The sequence below is a fragment of the Tachypleus tridentatus genome, chromosome 13 (genome assembly GCF_004210375.1).
Source record: "Tachypleus tridentatus isolate NWPU-2018 chromosome 13, ASM421037v1, whole genome shotgun sequence".
NCBI lineage: Eukaryota > Metazoa > Arthropoda > Merostomata > Xiphosura > Limulidae > Tachypleus > Tachypleus tridentatus.
Window position 1 is genome coordinate 47,286,058 of NC_134837.1, and position 22,669 is coordinate 47,308,726.

Below are 22,669 nucleotides of genomic sequence, written 5' to 3' on the forward strand. Positions count from 1 at the left end.
ATTCTTAAAAAGCATTTTAACTCAAATACTTTTCATGCAGATCATACATAAAACATTTGTTAGGAGAGTTACGTTACAGTGAAGTTTGTGTGTGTGTGTGTGTGGTAATTACAGATTTATATATAAGATACTTCATCAGTGTGTCATTGAGAAGCGATCTAAGGCCAATTTATTTTTCTAATCTTGTATTAATTTAGCTTGTAACTTTGTCGGAGTAAATGTATGTCCGGTTAAACCCCAAAAGTTCTAGATGTAGAAGGACCAAACTTAGCAGGCATATGTGAAGTGACCGCTAACATTTTATCATCTAAATAGTGTATCCACCCCTCAAATCTAAGGGAGTAGCACCAAGATAGGATAAAATGCTCCAGGAAACTCACTTATGAACGATGACTGTCTTAATGTAAATTTTAAGAGTCGCTGAACTAGAATCTGCCATCGAATTTTGTGCCCCCAAATGACTCAGAAGTACGTCTAAGGGCTCACACTGCTAAAAACAGGGTTCTGATAATAGTGGTGGGCATAATATAGGTAGCCCATTGTGAAATTTGTGCTTTAAAATTAATTTGTATCCCAGTCACCGTTGTGATTCTAAAAGCACCATGTTTGAATGTGTGTGCTTTAACTCTCATTCATTTTGTTTTTCGGGTACGCTTCCCTCCCCAGGTAAGATGCAGAAGGAAGTAGAGGGAATAAGGGAGTTCGATTGGTTCATTGTGGTCTTTATGAATTATGAGGGCTCTAATGAGCCCCGCAGTGGAGAACAGGCATTTTATGGTACTGTACATAAAAAGGGAAAATAAAAGTTATTTCAGTAGATCACTTATTTTTAAGTGTTTTTAGAAGTAACGGTTATTACGGAAATTCATCTTATCTATTTAATGGTAATATAACGAAAAAATTATTTTATTATATTAATTTATATTAACTCTTATTCTATGAGCAATTCATCCTATGTACCTTTCCGTGTTATATACGATCGAAATAAACTGATCATTGTTCTTCTTAAATATTATATTTATTTCATAAATGTGTTGTTTTTTCTCATATTTACACGTAAATATCTTAATTATCGAAATGCTCTTCATATTAGAGGAAGTACTATCAATTATAGGAGTTGACAATAAAGTACCATGAGCGAATTTGAAAAATAAATGATGAACCACGAAAATATTTCGTAACAGAGATCGTAAGAAATTGAGCAAAACCCTAATATAACTTTCCGACAAAAAACTCTTTAAACAGTAAAGATTTAGTCCCAACAACACTTTAAAATCTCTATTTAGTGCTGAGACTACACACATGAAAATGCACAAAGCATCATGTATGTTAGACTCACAAGGAAAAGAAAATCCCCTCGAAAAAACTGGTCCATAACTTTTATTATTATTCTCTTGCCTACCTACAACCAAAACGTTCTGTTACATTGCACCCAGAACTTCTGTAAAATACAAAAAATAACGTACTGCAAAGGTTGCAGAGGTATTGAAAAACGATTGGTTTCTTTCATATTTTGCATAAGCCAAAAACATCTGAATTCTAGTGTAAACAAAGCAATCAATGCCCATTGAAGTTAGCTTTCGTACAAACATCTGGTCTTGCTTTGAAAAACTTAAATTTGTTTGTTTTGTTTTTGAATTTTGCGCAAAGCTACACGAGGGTTTGTTTGTTTGTTTTTTAATTTCGCACAAAGCTACTCGAGGACTATCTGCGGTAACCGTCCCTAATTTAGCAGTTTAAGACGATGGGGAAGACAACTACTCATCACCACCCACCGCCAACTCTTGAGATACTCTTTTACCAACGAATAGTGGGATCGACCGTCACATTATAACGCTCCCGCGGCTGAAAAGGCGAGCATTTTTGGTGCGACAGGAATTCAAACCCGCGACCTTCAGATTACGAGTCGAACGCCTTAACCAACTTGGTCATGCCGGGCCTAGAAAACTTAAGTGCAAGGTGAAATAGGATTTACCAACCAGATATAGATGAACTTCAAATGAGTGTGACATGTAGATTCTCAATACTTTGGATACTTTACAATCGGTGTATTTGAGGAACCAACCCTTATATTATGTAGTGAAAGATAAACAATCAATATACATAATATTAAATTCTAATACACAATCTCGTAGACTAATAACATTAAACGTTGTTTGTTTGTTTCGAAATTTGTGCAAAGCTACACGAGGGCTATCTGCGATAGCCGTTTCTAATTTAGCAGTGTAAGACTAGAGGAAAAACAGCTAGTTATTACTTCCCACCGCCAGCTCTTGGGCTACTCTTTTAGAAGCTATTAGTGGGATTAACCGTCACATCATAAAGCCCCTACAGCTGAAAGGGTGAGCATGTTTAGTGTGATGGGGAATTCGAACCCGTGACCCTCAGATTACGAGTCAAGCGCCTTAACCACCTGGCCATGCCAGGCCTAGCATTAAAAGAACAGAAGATTTATTTAAAGCAATGTTTTACACCTACATGTTTTGTATGTAAAAGATAATTTTCTACTGGTAACATTTGAACGCACTTCGTAAAAGTTGTATCTTAGTCTACACATAAACCTAAATAGCACTGTTATTAGGTTTTGTTCTCTACAATATTGAGTACGAGGTAACGCTACAATGTCCTGTTGTAATGAAGATGATATACAAAGAGATATATATATCTACTTATTTCATAAGCTTTGTAACATAATAATTTAACAAGTTTTGTATATTATTTGAGAATTAGGTTTCGGCTTAAAAGGAGTGTTATGTATGTTATAGCTGTTCCGTCGTTGGAGTCCACTAAGGCAATTAACAATCTGGAACGCAAGGAAGCGATGATCTCTCGGTTAGTGTGGACATCCATTGCTGTCTGTGGAGCAGTGTTGTTTATTTTAATAGCCTTTATCGTTGCTTGTTGTCTACGCAGAAGACATCAATTGCGAAGGGAAACAGAAGGTACAGAAAATATTTCATAAGCTTCCATGTTTTGTTGCGATACTTTTTCACAATGTTTTATTAATTCATATGTAAGTAATTTCGATAAAGTTTTTGTCAGTAATGCAAACGAATGTACTGAGAAATGTATGCCAGTAAATTTGTATTATAGGCTGCAATAAGTAGAGATTTGGTTCACTACTAAGTGTATCCATCCATGTTTTGATTTATATAAAGTACAAATGCTACGTTTCACAATTTGTTTGGTAAAGTAATAACGAAGATTAAGATTTAAAGTCCACAACCTAGTTAGGTTGCAACAGAATTTCATGTTCCCATGTGGTATGTCTTTTAGAAAATTGTAGTCATTTTGTATGTATTTTCTGAAAATGAGTTGTTATATTTAAATTTCGCTTTCAAATGAGATAATTTATAATGAGGGTAAAATTGACTTAAAAATCTCGTATACCACATATGTGCTTAGCATTAGTTAAAAATATGAAAAAGGTAAAAATCTCGTATACCACATATGTGCTTAGGATTAATTAAAATCATGAAAAAGGTAAAAATCTCGTATACCACATATGTGCTTAGCATTAGTTAAAAATATGAAATAGTGTTATTTTTGTTAAAAAAAAAGTGTTTTAATAAACACTCAGAATGTTATTCAAAGATGGTCGTTTTTTTCTTAATATCTTGCAAAGCTACTCGAAAGCAATCTATATTAGTTGATCCTAATTTAAAAGTTGTAAACTATAAAGAAAGCGGCTGATCAAAACTACCCATCGCCAATTGTTTGACTACTCTTTATCAATAAAAAATACCATTGAATACTACACTACAACGTCTTTATTGTTGAAAGAAGTAGCATCCCTGGTCGCTGTTGTACAGTTAGCCTGTTCACAAAGATACAGACTGCATGTGCTCTCCTCAAAGCAGGTATCTAACCAAAATTTTTAGCTTTATAAGCGCTAACAGCTACCCGAATGAGCTCATTTTTTGTGTATTTGTATACTAAAGTATTACTATTTTTTATGTAAAAATGAATTTGATACAACCTATAAAATATCGCTCGTTCAATTAAGTATCAGCATAAGTTCGGAAACTATATGCATTTTTTATACTTATTATATTCTAATTATGTGAATTAAAGATTTGGAAATAGCACAAATAATTCTAATGTGAGCACAGGTTACATGATTGGCATTCTATATAAAATATTTTACGTTCCATGTTACTCGTAATAATGCATTTTCACGGAGGGCGTAGTTTATGTTCTGCAAATAGCTCATAGCCTAGTTGTTACCTTCAAAATCGAAATAGATTAAATCAAGGTTTTGTATGTTTAAAGTAAAACTTGTCGAATATTTTCTGTCATCCATAAAGGTTTTTTCTTGGAAACTTTCATTTAAAAAGACGCTACGTTTTGATTTTGATTGACGTTAAGTGCGCTTTAGTTTATGCTCATAACTCACAAGCCAGTACATAAATTTACTTTTAAACATTTTTAATGTGACGTTTTTTACAAGTTAAAAGCGTGTCTTTACCTCAGCACACACGTGTACGCGTCTGAGGTATTTCCTGCATATGAAACATTATCGCACGTACGTTCCATTTATAAATTATATTTACTTCTAATGCTAGCAAGTGCAGCAAATTAAACTCAACTATATAACAAATATTTAAAGGTAACATAATGATTTCATGCCTCCAATATAAGGAAATGTTTTTATTATACATTGAAAATGCAAGTTAAGAAAATGTATATAAATTTCGTATTAATCATTTTCTGTCCGAAATAAAGTAAAACAAAAGTAACGAAAAAACTTTTCTTCTCATCGTATTCCAATTCGATGAAATTCTTTCCTTCACCATTTAAAATGCAATCTACAAAACCGTACAACAAATACTTCAAGTTCCAGACATATACTTCATGCAGATTCCATTTTAATGAAAGTATAATGTCAGTTACTGTACTCTCGCCGGCATGGCCAGGTGGTTGGGGCGCTCGAATCGTAATATGAGGGTCGTGGGTTCGAATCCTTCTCACACCAAATATGCTGGCGTTATAATATGATGATCAATCACATTATCTGTTGGTAAAAAAACAGCCCAAGAGTTAGCGGTAAGTGGTGATGGCTGACTGGCTAAGGGTTAGACTGCGAATCAAGTCTGTGGAGTAGTTTCGCAATTTCAACCACAAGCGCGTTATAAAAATGAGAATCAATGGCATTATTTAGTTCAAAGATTTTGTGGCGGCGGTTTCTGGTCAGTAATTCCAAATTAGAAATGGCTGCACCAGAACCTTAGAAAGTTTTGTCCTGGCCGCTCAGCTGACGCACACACAACAAGCTGTTTAGTTTCAAAACTCCAATTCCAATTAATTCTTAAAACAGGCCTCTACAAGAACATGAGCTGTGATTTTTGTATAAATTACTTATTTACAAATAACGACACCAGGTGACTGTTATTTTGAATTAAACAGTAACAAGTAACATCTCTCTGTTGTTTATGTTTGTTTCTCATTAAGTGCAAAGCTATTGAGTGGCCATCTGTGCCAAGCCCATCAAAAGTATCAAAACATAATTTTTAGCGTTATAAGCTTTCAGACTTACAGCTGAGTCTATTAGTTGATGAGCTGTTTGGTTGTTTTTGACGTATTTGTATATGGAAGCACATTATACTAATATAGTAAATTGATGAACAACAGTTTATAAATTTGTGAGGGAGACCCTCATTTTTCGACTGACCAATGTTCTGCAAAACCATGTAGTATGTTTTCCAAAAGTAAAAATACTTCTTTATGCTTCTAAGTCATTGTCTTTGAATTTACTAGTAATTTAGATGTAGTAACGATTCTTTGGATTTAATGTGATAATCTTCAATGAGGCATTATGATTAACTATTGAATTTCCTGATTTGAAAAGGACTAGAAAATGAAGAAATAGTGTGTTCATTCTACACTGTATGCAAAGATAAAATATGGATTAAAACGCAATGCCTGAAAGCAAAGTCAGAAAGATTAGAAATATTCAAACACTTTGAGTGTCCAGTGATAAGACGAGAACGCACATCTGTTTTAGTGCATTTTACAACAATTAACTATCTTAATAATAAAATACCTTCACATGATTGTGAATTTGTTCGTCTATTGATTCGATATTTTTGTGATTGATTGAAAGTTGTTTATCATTTTAAAATAGATATATAACAATACTATTTCATTTGGTTGCGATAGAACGTTGTTAATGAAATACAAGCGGTCAGAGCTACATGACTCTTAGTATCCAGAAAAATACAGAAAGAAGTATCAGAGGTATTCAAGCCCTCTATGTTAATCACCGTCAGAGAATCTTATTCAGCTGTCCATTGCCTTTTACAGATTTCAAGGCAACATGTGTTAAGAAATATATTTCATGAACTTTGTTTGCAAACGAAAAGTCTTCTTGAGGTTTGCACTTCACCAAATAGCTAGTTTTATAGTTTGCTTCACATGAATAAGATATGTAAACAACATGCTTAATGCAACATATTTGAAAATATTCAATTCGGTAGCAGCACAGTGGAAAATACTAATATGAACAGACTTAATGACCTTATTTTTGCTTCCAAGATTCAAATCAACTATTTGATAAAACATAACAAAGTGTTGAAATAAACTGAAAGCTCAGACAAACGTACGTGAGTACCACCAGAACAGTTTTTGTACTGACACAAGAAATTGACTGGTATTATACTTCTTGAATGTGAAGGACTTCCTTAAACAAAAAATCACAAATTTCATGACGTGGAGAGCTGGCCCAGCATGGCCAGGTGGTTAAGGCATTCGACTCGTAATCTGAGTTTCGTGGGTTCGATTCCCCGTCACATCCAATATGCTCACCCTTTCAGCCGTGAGGGCGTTATAATGTGACGATCAATCCCATTTTTCGTTGGTAAAAGAGTAGCCCAAGAATTGGCGGTGGGTGGTGATGATTAGTTGCCTTCTCTTTAGTTTTACACCGCTAAATTAGGGACGGTTAGCGCAGATTTTCGGTTATGTTATGGTTACTTGTAAGTGATCTTAAGTGAATATATATTAAGTTAGTGTTATCTCGTGAACGACTTAAGAATGTAGAAATTGCATTCACTAGAAAGGAATTATATTTAATAAAAACATAATACTTTACTTTTTGATACAATTTTCAAATGTATTTTAAGCAATGTCAATAACATCTATTATATATATTCTATTTTTATTTTTATTGTTTGCTCAAACATAAAACTGTTTTTCCTTATCAGGTAAAGTATTTCGACATACAAGAAATTGCACATCTAAAATAAGTAGAATTCCTCTAGCATTTTAAAACACACAGAATCGAATATTTTGGCTATTATTTTTCAGCCTTTTAATTATTCAGTAACATGCTTATAAACAATGAGTGTTTACAAGACAAAAACATTAAGCCTAGGTTTCCGAAATTCTTTTGCATTCGATGCACACCAGCGGCCCTTAGAATCTACCAGCTTGTCCAAAGTGAAGAATACCTAAAGATGTTTAACCATGTGGATGGTCAACCATTCTTTGTAAGTGGAAGAACAGCAGAAGGAGTTTCTAGAGAAGAAGGTAACGGTCAGGATATTCAGGTTGGTTCGGTTCTAGTATTTTGCTTTATTGTAATGCAACTAATACGTTTTATCTCAGTAATAATTCAAACAAAAGCCAGTGTGAAATATGTGATTCATTATAAGGATTTTAATATATTATTTGTTTAATGTTCCATGACGTATTTTTTCTATATCAACAGAGTAAGTATCAGAAAAGTGTGGGCCAGTTAATGTTAACCAGTTACTCATTTAATTCTGTTATAGTTATGAATTAACTATATAGAACATTTTGATTCCTTTTTCCTCTACTACCTCCAGGGCGTGCCAAGCGTTTTAAGGCGTTCGACTTGTAATCCGAGGGTCGCCCTTTCAGCCGTGGGGGCGTTATAATGTACGGTCAATCCCACTATCCATTGATAAAAGAGTAGCCCAAGAGTTGGCGGTGGGTGGTGATGACTAGCTGCCTTCCCTCTAGTCTTACACTGTTAAATTAGGGACGGCTAGCACAGATAGCCCTCGAGTAGCTTTGCGTGAAATTTAAAAAAAACAAAAACAAATCAAACCTCCAGGGCACAATGATATATATGCGGACTCACACCGCTAGAAAACGGGTTTCGATACCTGTGGTGGGCAGAGCACAGATAACCTATTGTGCAGCTTTGTGTTTAATTTCCAAACAAATAAGACATTTCTCTGCACAAAGTCCTAGTTTTTAGTTTCCTAAACTATAAGTCTTAAGTAGTACGACTGATATCTTATATAATACATCAAACGAGTAAACGTAATAAACCTTGCAACTTAAAACGTATGTTAACTAGAAATATACTTTTTCTTTCAAGCATTTCTATTCACAACCTACGTAACTTGAAAATCAAACTAGAGATTACAAGGCTTATATAGATATTTGTTTAATATTTTCTGAAAACTTTATGATAAATGTGATGATTGAATATATTGAGAGAATACAGTTATCAAGAGTATTGTGTTTCTCTATTGAGCTGAACGGTACAGATTAGCATTCAATATTAAAAATTTGGTAAACATACCTTGTTTACAATGTGTTTAATGAATTTAAAATATCTAGATGTTTTAATGTATTAATTATTATTTAGGATTTATTTTAACCGTAAGAATTAAATATGATTACGTATAATTAATGATATAACAATGCTGAAATTAATAATTAATATTAAAAGTGATTACTTCTTTTTTACTATTAAAATTAAACATTTAAAACTGAAATAAAAAGTTAATTGTTTATTTTATGTTATTGTGCGACAGAATCGATATGTATATAAATATACAAAGAAGTGTTAGGACGGTAGAGAAATATAGATAATTGAAAACTAACTATTGCGTTTCACTTAAAAAGATGAAAGACATTAGTAACAAGTGTAGCATTATGTGTTTATTTGTAAAAAATTATCAACACTTTTAACAGTTTGAAAGTTATAACTCGAAGTTGTTTAAAAAAGAACGTTTTAAAGTGTCTTGAAAAAAACAATATTCCTCTTGTGTCATAAGATCAATGACTACAGTAGAAACGCAGTAAACCTAAAATTAGTATTAAAAAATATAAACGTTTTGTTTTTTAATTTCGCTCGAGGCTACACGAGGGCTATCTCCGCTAGCCGTCCCTAATTTAGCAGTGGAAAACTAGAGGAAAAGCAGCTATTCATCACAATCCACCGCCAACTTTTGGGCTACTCTTTTTACCAACGAATAGTGGGATTTACCATAATATTATTATGCTCCAACGGATGAAAGGTCGAGCATGTTTGGTATGACAGAGATTCGAGCCCGCAACCTTCAAGATAACGAGTCAAACGTTTTAACCATCTGGCCATTCCAGGCCTGATACGAACACAACCATGAATAAACTTAAAATAATAATGTTTGCACTTTTGTATCGACCTGGTTGATTCCATGTTCAAGATTACGAGTGCACGGCCGTAAATGACTTCCATGATAAAAAATATATTTACATATCATCTAATGCTGTAATAGTCGAAATACATTACACATATTCTAACATACAAAAATTTTAAACTATTCACCGCAAGCTGTAAAAAAGTTTAAATATTAATATTTGGTGGGAAAAACTTATTATTTTTAAGTGATGTATGTGTGTTTTTTTATAGCAAAGCCACTTCGGGCTACCTGGTAAGCCCACCGAGATGAATCGAGCCCCTAATTTTAGCGTTGTAAGTCCGTAAACTTATCACTGTACTAGCGGGGGGCTTTTAAGTGGTATTATGCCAGTTGTATATAATTAAATATTTCACATCTGTTCTAGTTATGTCAAAACTTTAAATACATTTGTGTCTGTATGAGGAAAAACAGATGTTGCGTAAATACTTATTTCAGTTTCCATCTATACGAAGAAACATGTGTTGAATGATAAATTAAGTATTTTTGCAAAAATGGAAAAATAAAGTTGAAAGGAAGTAAGGAGCACACACAACAGCAGCATGTATTTGTAAGAGTTGATGGTTTTTTGTTGTTGTTTTTTGCTTGGACGTTACATTATACTTTTGAAAATGAAACTAATATGTTTATATTTAAGTAATACATTAAACGGTTTTATTTAATTAGTAGATATAGTATACAGACACAAAGATGGATAAAGTATGCTACCATCCTTTTAGATTACGCATGTTATTTTTTTTTTCTCTTAACGAAATAGTATTAAACGATTTGCGGTTACAATGCGCAGAGATACAGATATTCGCCTGACAGACTCAAGCGCTCCAAGACAGGAATGAATGTGTATGTTTATCATGCAGTTATTGAAGGATGTATTGAATAAATAAGAAAATCGGCTAATGTGGAATAAGTGGCTGAGTTATTGTCAGAGATAAAAGAGAAGAAAATGAACGTTGAATTTATAATTTGAATGTATTGCATAGTCATGAATACTTGTTTTTACTTAAATAAAACAGATCTAATAAGAAAAGTAATTATTTTATTAGTGATATTAACCAAAAAAAACGTAACCTGAGTGGAAATTACAGTGAAAAAAAATGAAACTGGGTATTTAGAAATATAAATACACAGTTATTAAAAATATAATATGCTGTGAGAGGCAAAACAAATTTAGTTTTAAGAGGTAAGTTTCTACCAAATTAACCTTTGGTAAGAAGATAACTAGCTTTTGATACCCTTCAAGCTAAAAGGCTCGGTTTGGAAAATTCAAAGAATTCTAGATCCTGGTTTCTTAAACAATTAAAATAACAGTAAATCGTCCCTGTTACAATAAGTTAAATATTACTTAACGTGAACTTTCTTTTTGCTATTGTCGTAAGAAAAGTAAAGTTCTTGAAGACACTATTGTAAAGTATAAAACTGTTAGTAGTAATTTTATTTTTATGTACATAAATCTCTCACTCTCACAAAACCACAATGCACAAAAACGAATCTCGGTAAACATGAATTAGTATAGTTTTTAGATATATTTGGACGAGTTTAAGACGTACATTACGTATTTCTTGAAGAAAAACTCATAATACATTTATTCATTTTGTTTAACACTAATATCAGCATACCGTCCAAAACATTGGACAAAAGTTCTTTATATATAGTGCACAGCAATGCAGAGTGACTTCGTTCTTCGAAACCTAGCATAGATTTTATTTTCTGTTGTCCTTCTTGATATAATCTAAATTCTTTTAAAGAATTGGAAGAGACACATTTAATTCCAGATCATTTATCTGCTGTATGCATGTAGAATGTTTGAATAAACAAATTATTATGAAATTGATATTTTTATTGTCTTTGATCACGTGTTTAGCTTGATGCCAGCTGTTTAAAACTATTAGTTGTTCTTCTTGTTTTCAACTACTAAGTTGAATTTCCCACTGAAGCGATTACTCAATCATTATTTATGTTTTCCAGATGACTGAACGCGAAGAGTTTTGGAAACGTCGAGAGCTTGACAGACCAACAAGGTCTGGGTCCTGCTCATCCCAGCTAGAAACATGGGGTTAGTGCTATATGATATTGCTATACATTATACTATTTAAAATAGAATATTTGTAACATTATTGGAAAATACAAAAGTATTTTTGAAGATATGAATAGGGTTTAGTTCGTCTATATGGTCATATGGTTTTAGAGAAATTTCATTAGACTCCGACAGTCGTTTTTGAAAAGACACAGAGATAACTTCTACGACTGATCTACTTATAAACGTTTTGATTTGATTTTCGTATTACATATACCTGCTCTTATAGATTTTTTCACTCTATAATGATGCGTTTAAGACAACTCTTGTCTAGGTATTTCACTGTGAAGTGTATCATTTCTTAAACAGCTGCTATTGATAATGTATAGCAAGCATAAATTTAATTCACTTTCCAGCTATGAATTGTATTACGTCTCTGTTCATTTTATGTATATTTATTTATTTTTTACGGACAATGGTAATAATTTATTTGTTAAAGCGAAAGATCTAAGTGAAAGTAGCACATTTATTAAACTTTTATAAAGAAACATTTTAGAAATTTTAATGGTTTATGAAGTTTATCTTTGTACTAAAAGTACTCGTACTTTACTCTCCATTTATACTCAATGCTTTTCTTTCTTCCTTTTCCCCAAGTATTTGAGAATCATTTCTATAGTACATTCTCCCCTACTCGTAGGATATAGCATTTTTATTATTTGCCTAATAATATTTACATATATATTATTTCTATAGCATATAAAAATAATGTAATTTATATCATGTAAAAAAAAAGATTATTTATATTATAGCCACGCTGCTTTCAAATCTTTATTGATTACTATTATGTTTAACCTTGTGGGATGAATTTATCCATTAATATCTGAGCTTCAAGTGATCTCTTAGTATCTGTAAACATTCCATAACTGTTATTTGTGTCTCTAAAAACTAAAGGAAATAAAAAATTATATTGAAAGCAACGAAATAAACAGAAAAATCCCTTATCTGCTGTAAAAATCCAATTTTCTTTTTCTTAAGGAGACGAGGAGATTCGCAGACTAAAAGATGGTGTTCCGCTGGAAGAAAGATACGACTGTCCTGACCTGCTTAAGAAAGGTTCAGTAGCAAATAAAGTAAGAACTTCGTAACTGCTGTTAGCTATGTATTTAATACGTATTTCTTCTCAGATCAAAGGGATATATAATCTCATTAAATAGTTCAGCATATTTTAATGAAATATTATCTATATCGATTCGTATAAGAATATCCTTTTCATAACACAAAAATGCTAGAAGATAATGAATCAAAGCCGTCACGTGTGTTGTTTCCGTTTATTTATTTCTTTTGTCTTAGACTGATTAATGTACTTTCATCTTTTATAACTTTCAAGAAAATCTGCTAGTTCCGTCAATAAAACCGGATGTAAGCGTTAAAAACGTTAAAATGGTTTATCAGAGATAAGCTTGCATTTTGCTGTTCTGGTGAGCAGAACAGATTTTTATAAAAGTTATGGTAGTAAAAATCGAAACAGCATAAATTAGTTGAAAAACATTTTTAATATCATTTGTTTTCATTGTTTTTTTTTTCTGAATGTTTCCTTTCTTAGATCGTGATATATATTTAACTATATGTAAACAATTTTACAGTTTATTTACTTGTGTTTACTATTGGCTTTGTATATAGTGTCATAAACACACAAGATTGTGAATGAGTCGCGTGCAGTTATACATATTTACACTATTGATCTACTGAGAACCTTCACTCGTGTTGCACTTGTGATTATTTTCTACATTTAATTATTCATCATTGTAAGAAACTAACTTCAAGACAATGTAGACTTATTTCAAATATTTTGAACCATGTTCAAAACCAAATTCAAATAACGACAGCAAACAATATTTCTTTAACAATAGCTCAACTTGAATAAGCAAATTATTAGAATAACATCGAAATTTCACAAGTTTCAGTACGTTTTATTTTTCAGAGTGTTTTATTCATTTATAAAATAATTTCAGTTCGAAGTTTCTTTTTATTAAAATGTTTTTGACATTGTAAAGTTGTTTACCATACAGGTTCAGTTCTTAGCAGTTCTGTATGTTTAATACTTATTGACTCTAGTTTAACACGGATTATTTACATCATGCATAAACGTTATTAAAACTTGAATGTATACTGACAAAATATAGATAAAATCTGAATAATTAATACAAAGTTTAAATGAATACGTTGTTGTATATAGATTACTTTATTCAAGTACAACAACACCTAAGATTATGTTTAAACTATTCAAATGATTTGAGAAAAAACACATCAACGACATTGAGAGATTACCACGATGAAAACAACGTTGTTTAAATTTATAAGTAATATTAAGACTATTTACAGACCATTTTTCTAATATATCTTTCTTCTCTGTAACACTGCACAACAAAGTTTTTGCTTCTTGAACACTGTTTGGTGTTCCATATAGATTTTTGGCTGCTGATCACGAAAATTACATCCAAATTTGCCCATCACGTACCGTTTCATCGAAATCTTCAGTTTTGTCATGTTTTTTTCTTATATTTCTGTCCAAAAATTTTCGTTTCTGTAAGAGACCTATGAACAATGTTTTTTGCAGTCTGGGCATGTCCAGGCATGAAATCAGGCTACGTTGGAAGATGTTCTGCAGAAGTATGCAGCTCGGGCATGTCTGGCCAGGCCGGAGCCAGCTTGACACTGTCTCAGCAAGCTATAAAAGGGGCTTGCATACACAGAGGCTGCTCATTGAATTAATATAGACCTTATAGTGTATACGTATTGTTTCAAAATATAGCATTGCCTCAGTAGCACTGTAACAAGAAGTTAGATATTATAGACGTTTTACAGGACGATTGGTATCGGTCAATATGTCTCGTCAGTGTCGTAACAGCCACGATACATTCTGCTATATTTGTGGCGAGTATACGCTTGCTCACCAAAAACGCTCAATGACTGCTCTTGTGAAGAAAGCATATCATCTGTACTTCGGCTGTAAAATTGGTGATGAAGACCAGAAATGGACGCCTCACATTTGTTGTGCGACATGTGCTGTCTCTCTGAAAGCTTGGCTCAGAGGCACTTGAAAGACAATACCGTTTACTGTCCCGATGATATGGTGAGAACAGAAAGACCATGTGAAGGACTGTTAATTATATTTTACTAATATGTCTGGTTTCTATGCTAAAAACGAAAAGTTAATTGAATACCCTAATCTGCCTTCAGCAATGAGACCCGTGCCACATGACGACAGTCTTCCAATTCCGAAACCACCAGAGAAATGGACCTTAGACGAACCAGATGAAGAAACTGCAATGCAGGGAACTGGCAGTGACACTGATCCGGATTTTGAACCGTGCTCCTCAGGCGATCCACATCTTATAACACAGTCAGAATTAAACGATCTGGTCAGAGATTCGGGCCTGTCAAAAGCAAAAGCCAAATTGCTGGGTTCGAGACTGCAGGAATGGAGTTTGCTGTCACCAGGTACGAAAATTTTTGTTTTTCAAAGCCGCCAAGATGATATAACCAAATTATTTGCACAAGTTTATAGTCTCTGTTTTTGTGTTGACATCGAAGGATTGTTGCTTTGGGTTGGGACCATGACCCGCGAGAGTGGCGTCTTTTTATTGATTCATCAATGTTAAGCCTCAAAGCTGTTCTTTTATACAATGACAACGTTCACTCTTTAATACCTGTTAGATATGCAGCACACATAAAAGCAAAGTATGAGAACATGGAAATGTTGCTGAGGAAGTCCAGTACAGCAAGTACAACTGTGATATCTATGGAGATCTGAAAGTCGTTGCTCTGTTACTGGGACTGCAGTTCGGCTATACAAAGTACTGTTGTTTCATCTGTGAATGGGACAGTCGTGCCAAAAGTCACATTATTCTAGACATAGCTGGCCTCCGTAAAAAGTTAGTTCCAGGACAAAAAAATGTGGACACTGCAACGTGATGCACCGGACATTGAATACAAACGAAAATCAGAAGCAAATCACTTTTAATTATGTTGAACTTAATAGCGTATTAGAAACATAAACGAAATTAAATACATTATTACCGGCAAGTAGTTAACTGTCTATTTCCTAGGGTTCCTACGTGATGAAGCAAATCCAAAATTATATTTGTGCATACCCATCAGGTACCTGTCACAATCAGCAAGAACTTTTCAGGAAGCAAAACTTTTCAAAAAAAATGTTGTGCATTGCAATATACGTTTCACGATTACCTAACAGATAACTGAAAAGAAAACCATACCCTAATCTAGTTCTTTTCTGGAACATTTCCTTCCAAATTAGCTCCTGGCTCTGAAAAGAAAGAGTATTGTAAATTATTATGTAAGTATGTCCCACTGTATAGTTTAAACTTTAGATATTTTGTCTGATTTATAAGGTTGTTGTTAAAGTTTTTTTCATTTATTTTGATATTATTTTATTATGTTTTTTCTTCGTGCGCTTTCTCACAATTGCTTAAAGTGGAGGAAGTTTAGAGTTTGGTTTCATATACTTACTCATAAAGTTTATAATTTACTTTCTTTCATGTGAAGTTTAATTGCACATTAATTCCCATACAAAGAGTATACTTATTGTTTCTTCAGATCCTCTCATAAAAATCACATTTTACCCTTTCATTTGTGTTTTATTAGCGGTGTTGTCTTAAAAGTTTGTTTAGGCATTTATGCAAAGTCACCGTATGAAAGAAATATCTTCCAATGTCAAAAAAGTTATGAAAAGACAAACCTTTATGTTTATATTGTCAGCTTTTAATTATCTATATGTATACATACACTTAGTAAAAATATGAAATGTGTAAAATTATATTTTCGCATGTACTTTGATGCCTAAAATTCTCAAATGACTCATTGTTGTCTGCAGCGAAAGCCAACAATAACACAGCGGTCTGTCTGCGGACTTGAAACGCTAGAAACCGAGTTTCTATACCCATTATGGGAGAGAACAGATAGACATTTATGTCGCTTTGTGCTGAACTACAAATAAACTGCGGTAAAAAAGTGTACAAAATGCAATTTTTGTAATCGTGATAGGTGAAAAAAAATACCATAAGTTAAACATTAGAATTTGAGAAAAATATTTGCTGCACTCTATCAAGTGAAAATAGCTCATAAAAGTTGAACTTTTGTAAATGAAAAAAGTAAATGCAGGTAAGCATTCAACTTCTTCATATTAAAACTCACTTTGGGGAGTAACAGACATGTTTATGTAAATAAAAGAATCATATACTTGTGTTTAAAGGATACAAACATGTAATAAAGGACAAAATCGTATTGTCAAGAAAAAGGTGACTAGAGGTCGATATTTTATTGTAAAAAAATATTAAAACAGTTAACAAAAAAACAAATTTAAAAAAATGAATGTAAAATGGTAACCAAAGACTTATATTTTATATCAGAAAAGATGGAAACAGGTAATTAGGCACGTTTTGATTACAGAAAATATAAATAAGTGACCAAATTCAACGTGTTATTACTAAAAGATAGAAACAGGTAACACGTGACATAATTTTCCTAAATAAAAATTCAGCTCTCTTTTTTGATTATTAAAGAATCTAAACTGGGAAAAATAACTTCAGCTTCTGATCATTATTATAAGATTCAAACGTATTATAATCAAAATGTGACAGATAAATAAGCTCTTCTTTAAACAAAACATGACCATCAGAATTTTATCAAAAAGACACATTTGAGAAAAATAACTAAAACGTTCCTACATAAAAGTATTACTAATCTGCATTGAGAAATCATAGTCATTGTCTAACACTTAAACCTACCTTGAATAAATAGTCTAAATCAACAAATTTATTTACAAAAACTAATATTTTACAGAATTTATATGTTTGCACAAATATTTAGAGTATGTCACATTGCACAAAAAAGTATTTAGCATTGTCAGCTCTTGTCACATTGAAGTCTAAATCAACAAATTTATTTACAAAAACTAATATTTTACAGAATTTATATGTTTGCACAAATATATGAAATTGAAGATCTATAAAACTCTGGCTGTGAACACCGTGAAGTCTACATTATCGACATATAATAAAAAGTTAAGTATAAAAAAACCTTAAAATATAACTCCCATATAAACATTTATATTGCGCCATGCGACTCCATATTATGACATATTAATTTGCTACGCATTTCAATAAGCTAATTCGTGCATTCGCATTCAAAAATCATGTGCAAATATAATATCAGTATCCAACATGTAACAAATGTTATGAAAGGCAAGTTTAAAAGAAAAATTATTAAAACTGAAATAGAATACACTTCAATAAACATAAATTAAAATATTACATTAAATTAAAATAATAGCACAACTAAAGAAATGTATCTGTTAGAGAATATCTGAATGTATAAAACGGAAAATTTATTCAACCTTACTACCTATGATTATAACATAACCTCGATCGTTAATCAGACTTAAGTAAGTTATTATTTTATCTCAAGAAACTCCAGTTATGGGAACTACTAAAATATTATGACTTGAACCTTCAAACTGGCATTGTAAATTACTGTATAACGTAACTTGTTTCCTGAAAGATGTGTGAAGTAACACAAAGTTTATACATATACAATTATATATAAAGTATTATGCTGGATAAAAGTATGTGGTTTGTTCTGCCAGCCGTGGAGATGTTATAATGTGACGATCAATCCCACTATTCGTTGGTAAAAGAGTAGTCCAAGAATTGGCGGTGGGTATTGATAACTAGCTGCCTTCCCTCTAGTCTTAAACTCCTAAATTAGGGACGGCTATAGCAGATAGCCTTCGTGTGGTTTTGAGTGAAATTAATCAAAAAGCAACAAAAATATTTTAGAATTTCGTCTTAACAATTCTTATAGAAAAGTTTTAGGTCATAAGACAATTTCTGAGGTTCTAAGAACAAAAAATATATTCTATTATTGTAAAACAGAGAATTATGTGAAAACAAATATAATTGATATAAGATGTATTAATTGAGCATGTCTCAATGAATAACTATTACTAATATACCAAAAGAATACTAGTAAAATACTGAAGGTGAACGTGATAACGTTAAAGAAATTGCATTGAACTTCAATAAGAAACACATAGTTAGATCTTAAATGTGTGTGTGTAAGGATATAATAATGGGCTACGAGATTCAAGTGCAACTTTCACATTCTTCCCCACACTCGCATAGTGGGTTTTTGGTAATGACTAAGGCCTGCTCTATCGATTTACAGGTCAACACATTCGCGTGCGATCTTAACATGTACTGCACATAGTTATTTATTCAATCAATATCTTTGATCTGACACAACGGTTTCAATATCTTTCCGTTAAACTGAATGTATTTCTCAACATTGTTGATACTATACACACGAAGTTTGGATACCTTAAAAACTTAATGTTTTTGTCTTACAATGTTACTAGTTTCTGAGAAAGTTAATACATTTCCGTCTCTGAATTATTTTCCCTTTGTAAGATACTGTCTCGTTGAATGAACACCATTCACTATGTAAGTTTACATTAACCCCATCTTGTGGCTATTCATTTAGTTATCTAAGATTTAAAACGAGCATTAATCTTATTACAGATAATATCAAAAACTTACGGATAACAGGTATTCGTAGATAATAACAATATGTTATAATCAAAAACATTTACTTATAGCATTGACATTTTGGAACAAGTAGTAATGTGGAGAAAAGTAATATGAATTAAACAGCCTAAATATTCATACAATAATCACGAGAACGTCCGTAATTGGTTAGAAATTGCAATACTAGAAAGAAGAACATAATCACGTCTCATTTGAAGTAATAAATGGTCTTTAAACTTATTAGTATTCATATATTAAACCTCAGCGTCTCTTAACGTTAGCCCAATATTTGGCAAGAATACATATGGTACAAACGTTTTAAAGTTACAATGTGACAATTTATTATTTTTCTTCTAGGAAGACGGTTCAAAGAAGTCATTGTTAACAGAAGAAAGTATTTCTGCGATCCTTAGTTATGTTGGTGGTCCTGTCATATCAACACTCCCGGGAGAAACGCCTCGAGATGACTGCCTCGAAAATCCAAGCAAAGCTTCGGATAGTGTGCACATAGTCAAGCTTTCAAATCAGCAGGGACAATTTTTAGATCATCGCGTAGAATTTTCCAGAGAAATTATTATACCCTAAACCTAAATATATATATGTATATATTACGTTGTTCTAGGCTGTCAGCTGAACTATTCCAACTGTAAAAGTCTTAAATGTAATTTTATATTCATGAGGATATTATCGTACTTAGGTAAGTAACATCGTGGGTGATACCTGTGCCTCATTGCAGGAATATTACTAAGTGTTGTGTCTTCTTAACTAACAAATCAAGGTGAAACTATGTATATATATATATATATATATATATATATATGAGTGATCTTCCTCATCAAAAACTTGTGAAAAATGTTTATTGGGTTTGTTACACTTATATTAGAAACAAGGTCGATATGTTGTATCAGTCCCTGTGAATTTCATCAGTTGACTTTGGATTTACTACAGATGTTTATTCTTTGATCAGAAAAGCCGTCTAACAAGTGAGCTATAATTATATATTAATTTCATAGCATTAATATTAAGAATTAAACACTAGGAATACCTAAAGATTTAAAAGAATGCCAAGGTACATATTTCAGCCGATGTCTTTTAACAACACTACATTTTGTCGTATGTAACTTGAGAACATTTCTTATTATTTTGTCTAGGACTTTGCTATGGCAGAACAGACTTATATTAATATCTTCTCAAGTATATGTTTGCAACTGTTGCTATATATATGTAAATCAGAAACTGTTTAATATACGTATATATAAAGAAACGTATTTAACTTTATAATACAAAAACATAATAATTTCACAAACCTAAAATCCTCAATAACTTGTTTCTGCTTATTTCAATGCTAAGCTACACAAAGGTTTATTAGTGTTCTATCCATTGTGAGTAATTAAACCTAGGATTTTAAAGTTGTAAGTTCGTGAATATACATTGACTTATCTAGGACCTTATGATGAAGATGGAAGTAATTTATATTTTATTCTTTTCGCTGTTGATCACTGCAGTCGCTTTTAGAAATGACGTTTAGCATAATTCAAACATAAATTTCAGAAAAACTAATTGTGCAACATATCGATCTGTCAGGTTTACAGCAGAATATTCAAATAAATTTTTGTGCTTTTGAAGCACACCATTGATTGGTATATGTTATATCATGTTTTTATTAACGTTGACTTTCCAAGTATACGATGTATTTCAAGAAATCAACAAACTGTTGACTGGTATAAGTTATTACATTTTTTTAGACGTTGACTTTCCAAATATATGATATGATTCAAGAAATCAGCAAATCATTTATTGGTATATGATATTGCATTTTTTTTAATTTTAACTTTCTTACTGTGTGATATGATTCAGGAAATCAACAAACCATTTAATGGTATATGCTATTACATTTCTTTAATGATGACTTTCCAACTAAATAATATGATTCAAGAAATCGCAGAAGATAACGCACTAGATTCCTACAATTGTTAACATACATTAAAAAAGTGTACTTTATTCACTATTTGAATCGTAGATTTAATAACATTTTATTAATAGACCGGGTAATATCGAAACTGATGCATAACTTGGTCGGTTTTTGTTTATTTGATTCTAAATGAAAAGGAAAATTGAGGTTGTATATTCTTCATTTGCGGAAACTTGCTGTAACGTTCTGTTTTTTTCAACTAGAAGTACAAATCTTTGTAAAATAGATAATTTTTATAATATCTAAAGATGTAATTAATTTGTGCTTCGAAGCATTAAGTAACGATGTTAAGATACACTCTGTTCTTACTTTAATGGCATTTTACATTAAGAGTAATGGCTAAACAGTTTATTATATCTGTCTTTGTAATTAAAATGTTTTAATATATTATTATATGTTTATGTATAGCGTTAGCTTAATACATGGATTTAGGGCTAACGCACATCTTCTAAGCTGCCAAAACACGTCTGATATCATTGGTTTATATTCTGCTAACATTGAAGTTACCTAAGTGATGAGGAACTCATTCTGATGTTTGTAAGCAGGAATGTGAGGAGCGTATGCTTAATTAAATACATTTATTATCAGATTGATTTTTAATTTTGACGTACAAAGGTAGCTTGTTTTGTTAGTGGTCATTATCAGTGAAACAAAAAATGAATTTCACGTGATGCTCTATTTTTTAGCTTATGGAATAATACAAAAATAAATATATAATGTTGTACATTTTTTACTTTTAAAAACTGGTACAGACGCTGCCGTTTCTTTGTTTAACTATTCAGGAATAATACAAAAATAAATATATAATGTTGTACATTTTTTACTTTTAAAAACTGGTACAGACGCTGCCGTTTCTTTGTTTGACTATTCAGGAATAATACAAAAATAAATATATAATGTTGTACATTTTTTACTTTTAAAAACTGGTACAGACGCTGCCGTTTCTTTGTTTGACTATTCAGGAATAATATTTATGTCTTGGTTTAATATTCCTAAAAATACTTATATTTCTCAGAAATGACTTACTCATTTGAACAAATCCACAAATTTCATGTTGTTATAAGTTTTTGAAAAGAAATTGTAATTTCAAGCAGCTGTTGAGAGTTGACAATTTCTAAAAGTCTTGGTAGGATACTGAAAACAAAAAGTGACATCTACCGTCTATGACGATTAGTTCAGTCAAGTTATTAAGAAATTTGCTTTGCGAAATAAAAACTTACTCCACATACTTAAATCCATGATTACGGTCAACCTCGTAAGAAATCATTTGACGTTACAATTTAAACACCATTAACAGAACCTTATGTCGGTTAGGCAAGGTCTTCATTACACGATTTAATCTTTATTAAAAAGGAAACTTGCACTCGTTACTGTGTCTTGGCCAAATATGATAGTGTTCCCATCTCTAGCATATATGATCTTCCAGGAACTTTTATTTGTAATTAACAACTCAAAATCTTTTTTTAAGTGTTTAAAAGCGGGATATTGTGCTTCCCTGATTCTCACCTATACACATTTAGTAAGGGTGGCGAATTTTATAATGTAATATGATCATTCAATGTTTTATAAAATTTATTAACAGAGAGCATCCATGAAATCAAAATTATTCTGGGTAAATTTGCCCTTCCTTCATATCAACGTT

At 31.9% G+C, this 22,669-nt stretch overlaps 1 protein-coding gene across 1 annotated transcript in view; it reads left to right on the top strand.

Annotated features, from left to right (window-relative positions):
- Window positions 1-21,614, top strand: part of LOC143238036 (nephrin-like) — a 154,318-nt gene extending 132,704 nt beyond the window's left edge. The window contains exons 18-22 of the mRNA XM_076477934.1: window positions 2,766-2,942; window positions 7,408-7,547; window positions 11,403-11,490; window positions 12,487-12,581; window positions 19,413-21,614. Of these exons, the coding sequence (XP_076334049.1) occupies window positions 2,766-2,942; window positions 7,408-7,547; window positions 11,403-11,490; window positions 12,487-12,581; window positions 19,413-19,640 (728 nt within the window). The 3' untranslated portion in view covers window positions 19,641-21,614. The remainder of the gene's footprint in view (window positions 1-2,765; window positions 2,943-7,407; window positions 7,548-11,402; window positions 11,491-12,486; window positions 12,582-19,412) is intronic.
- Window positions 21,615-22,669: the final 1,055 nt, after the last annotated feature.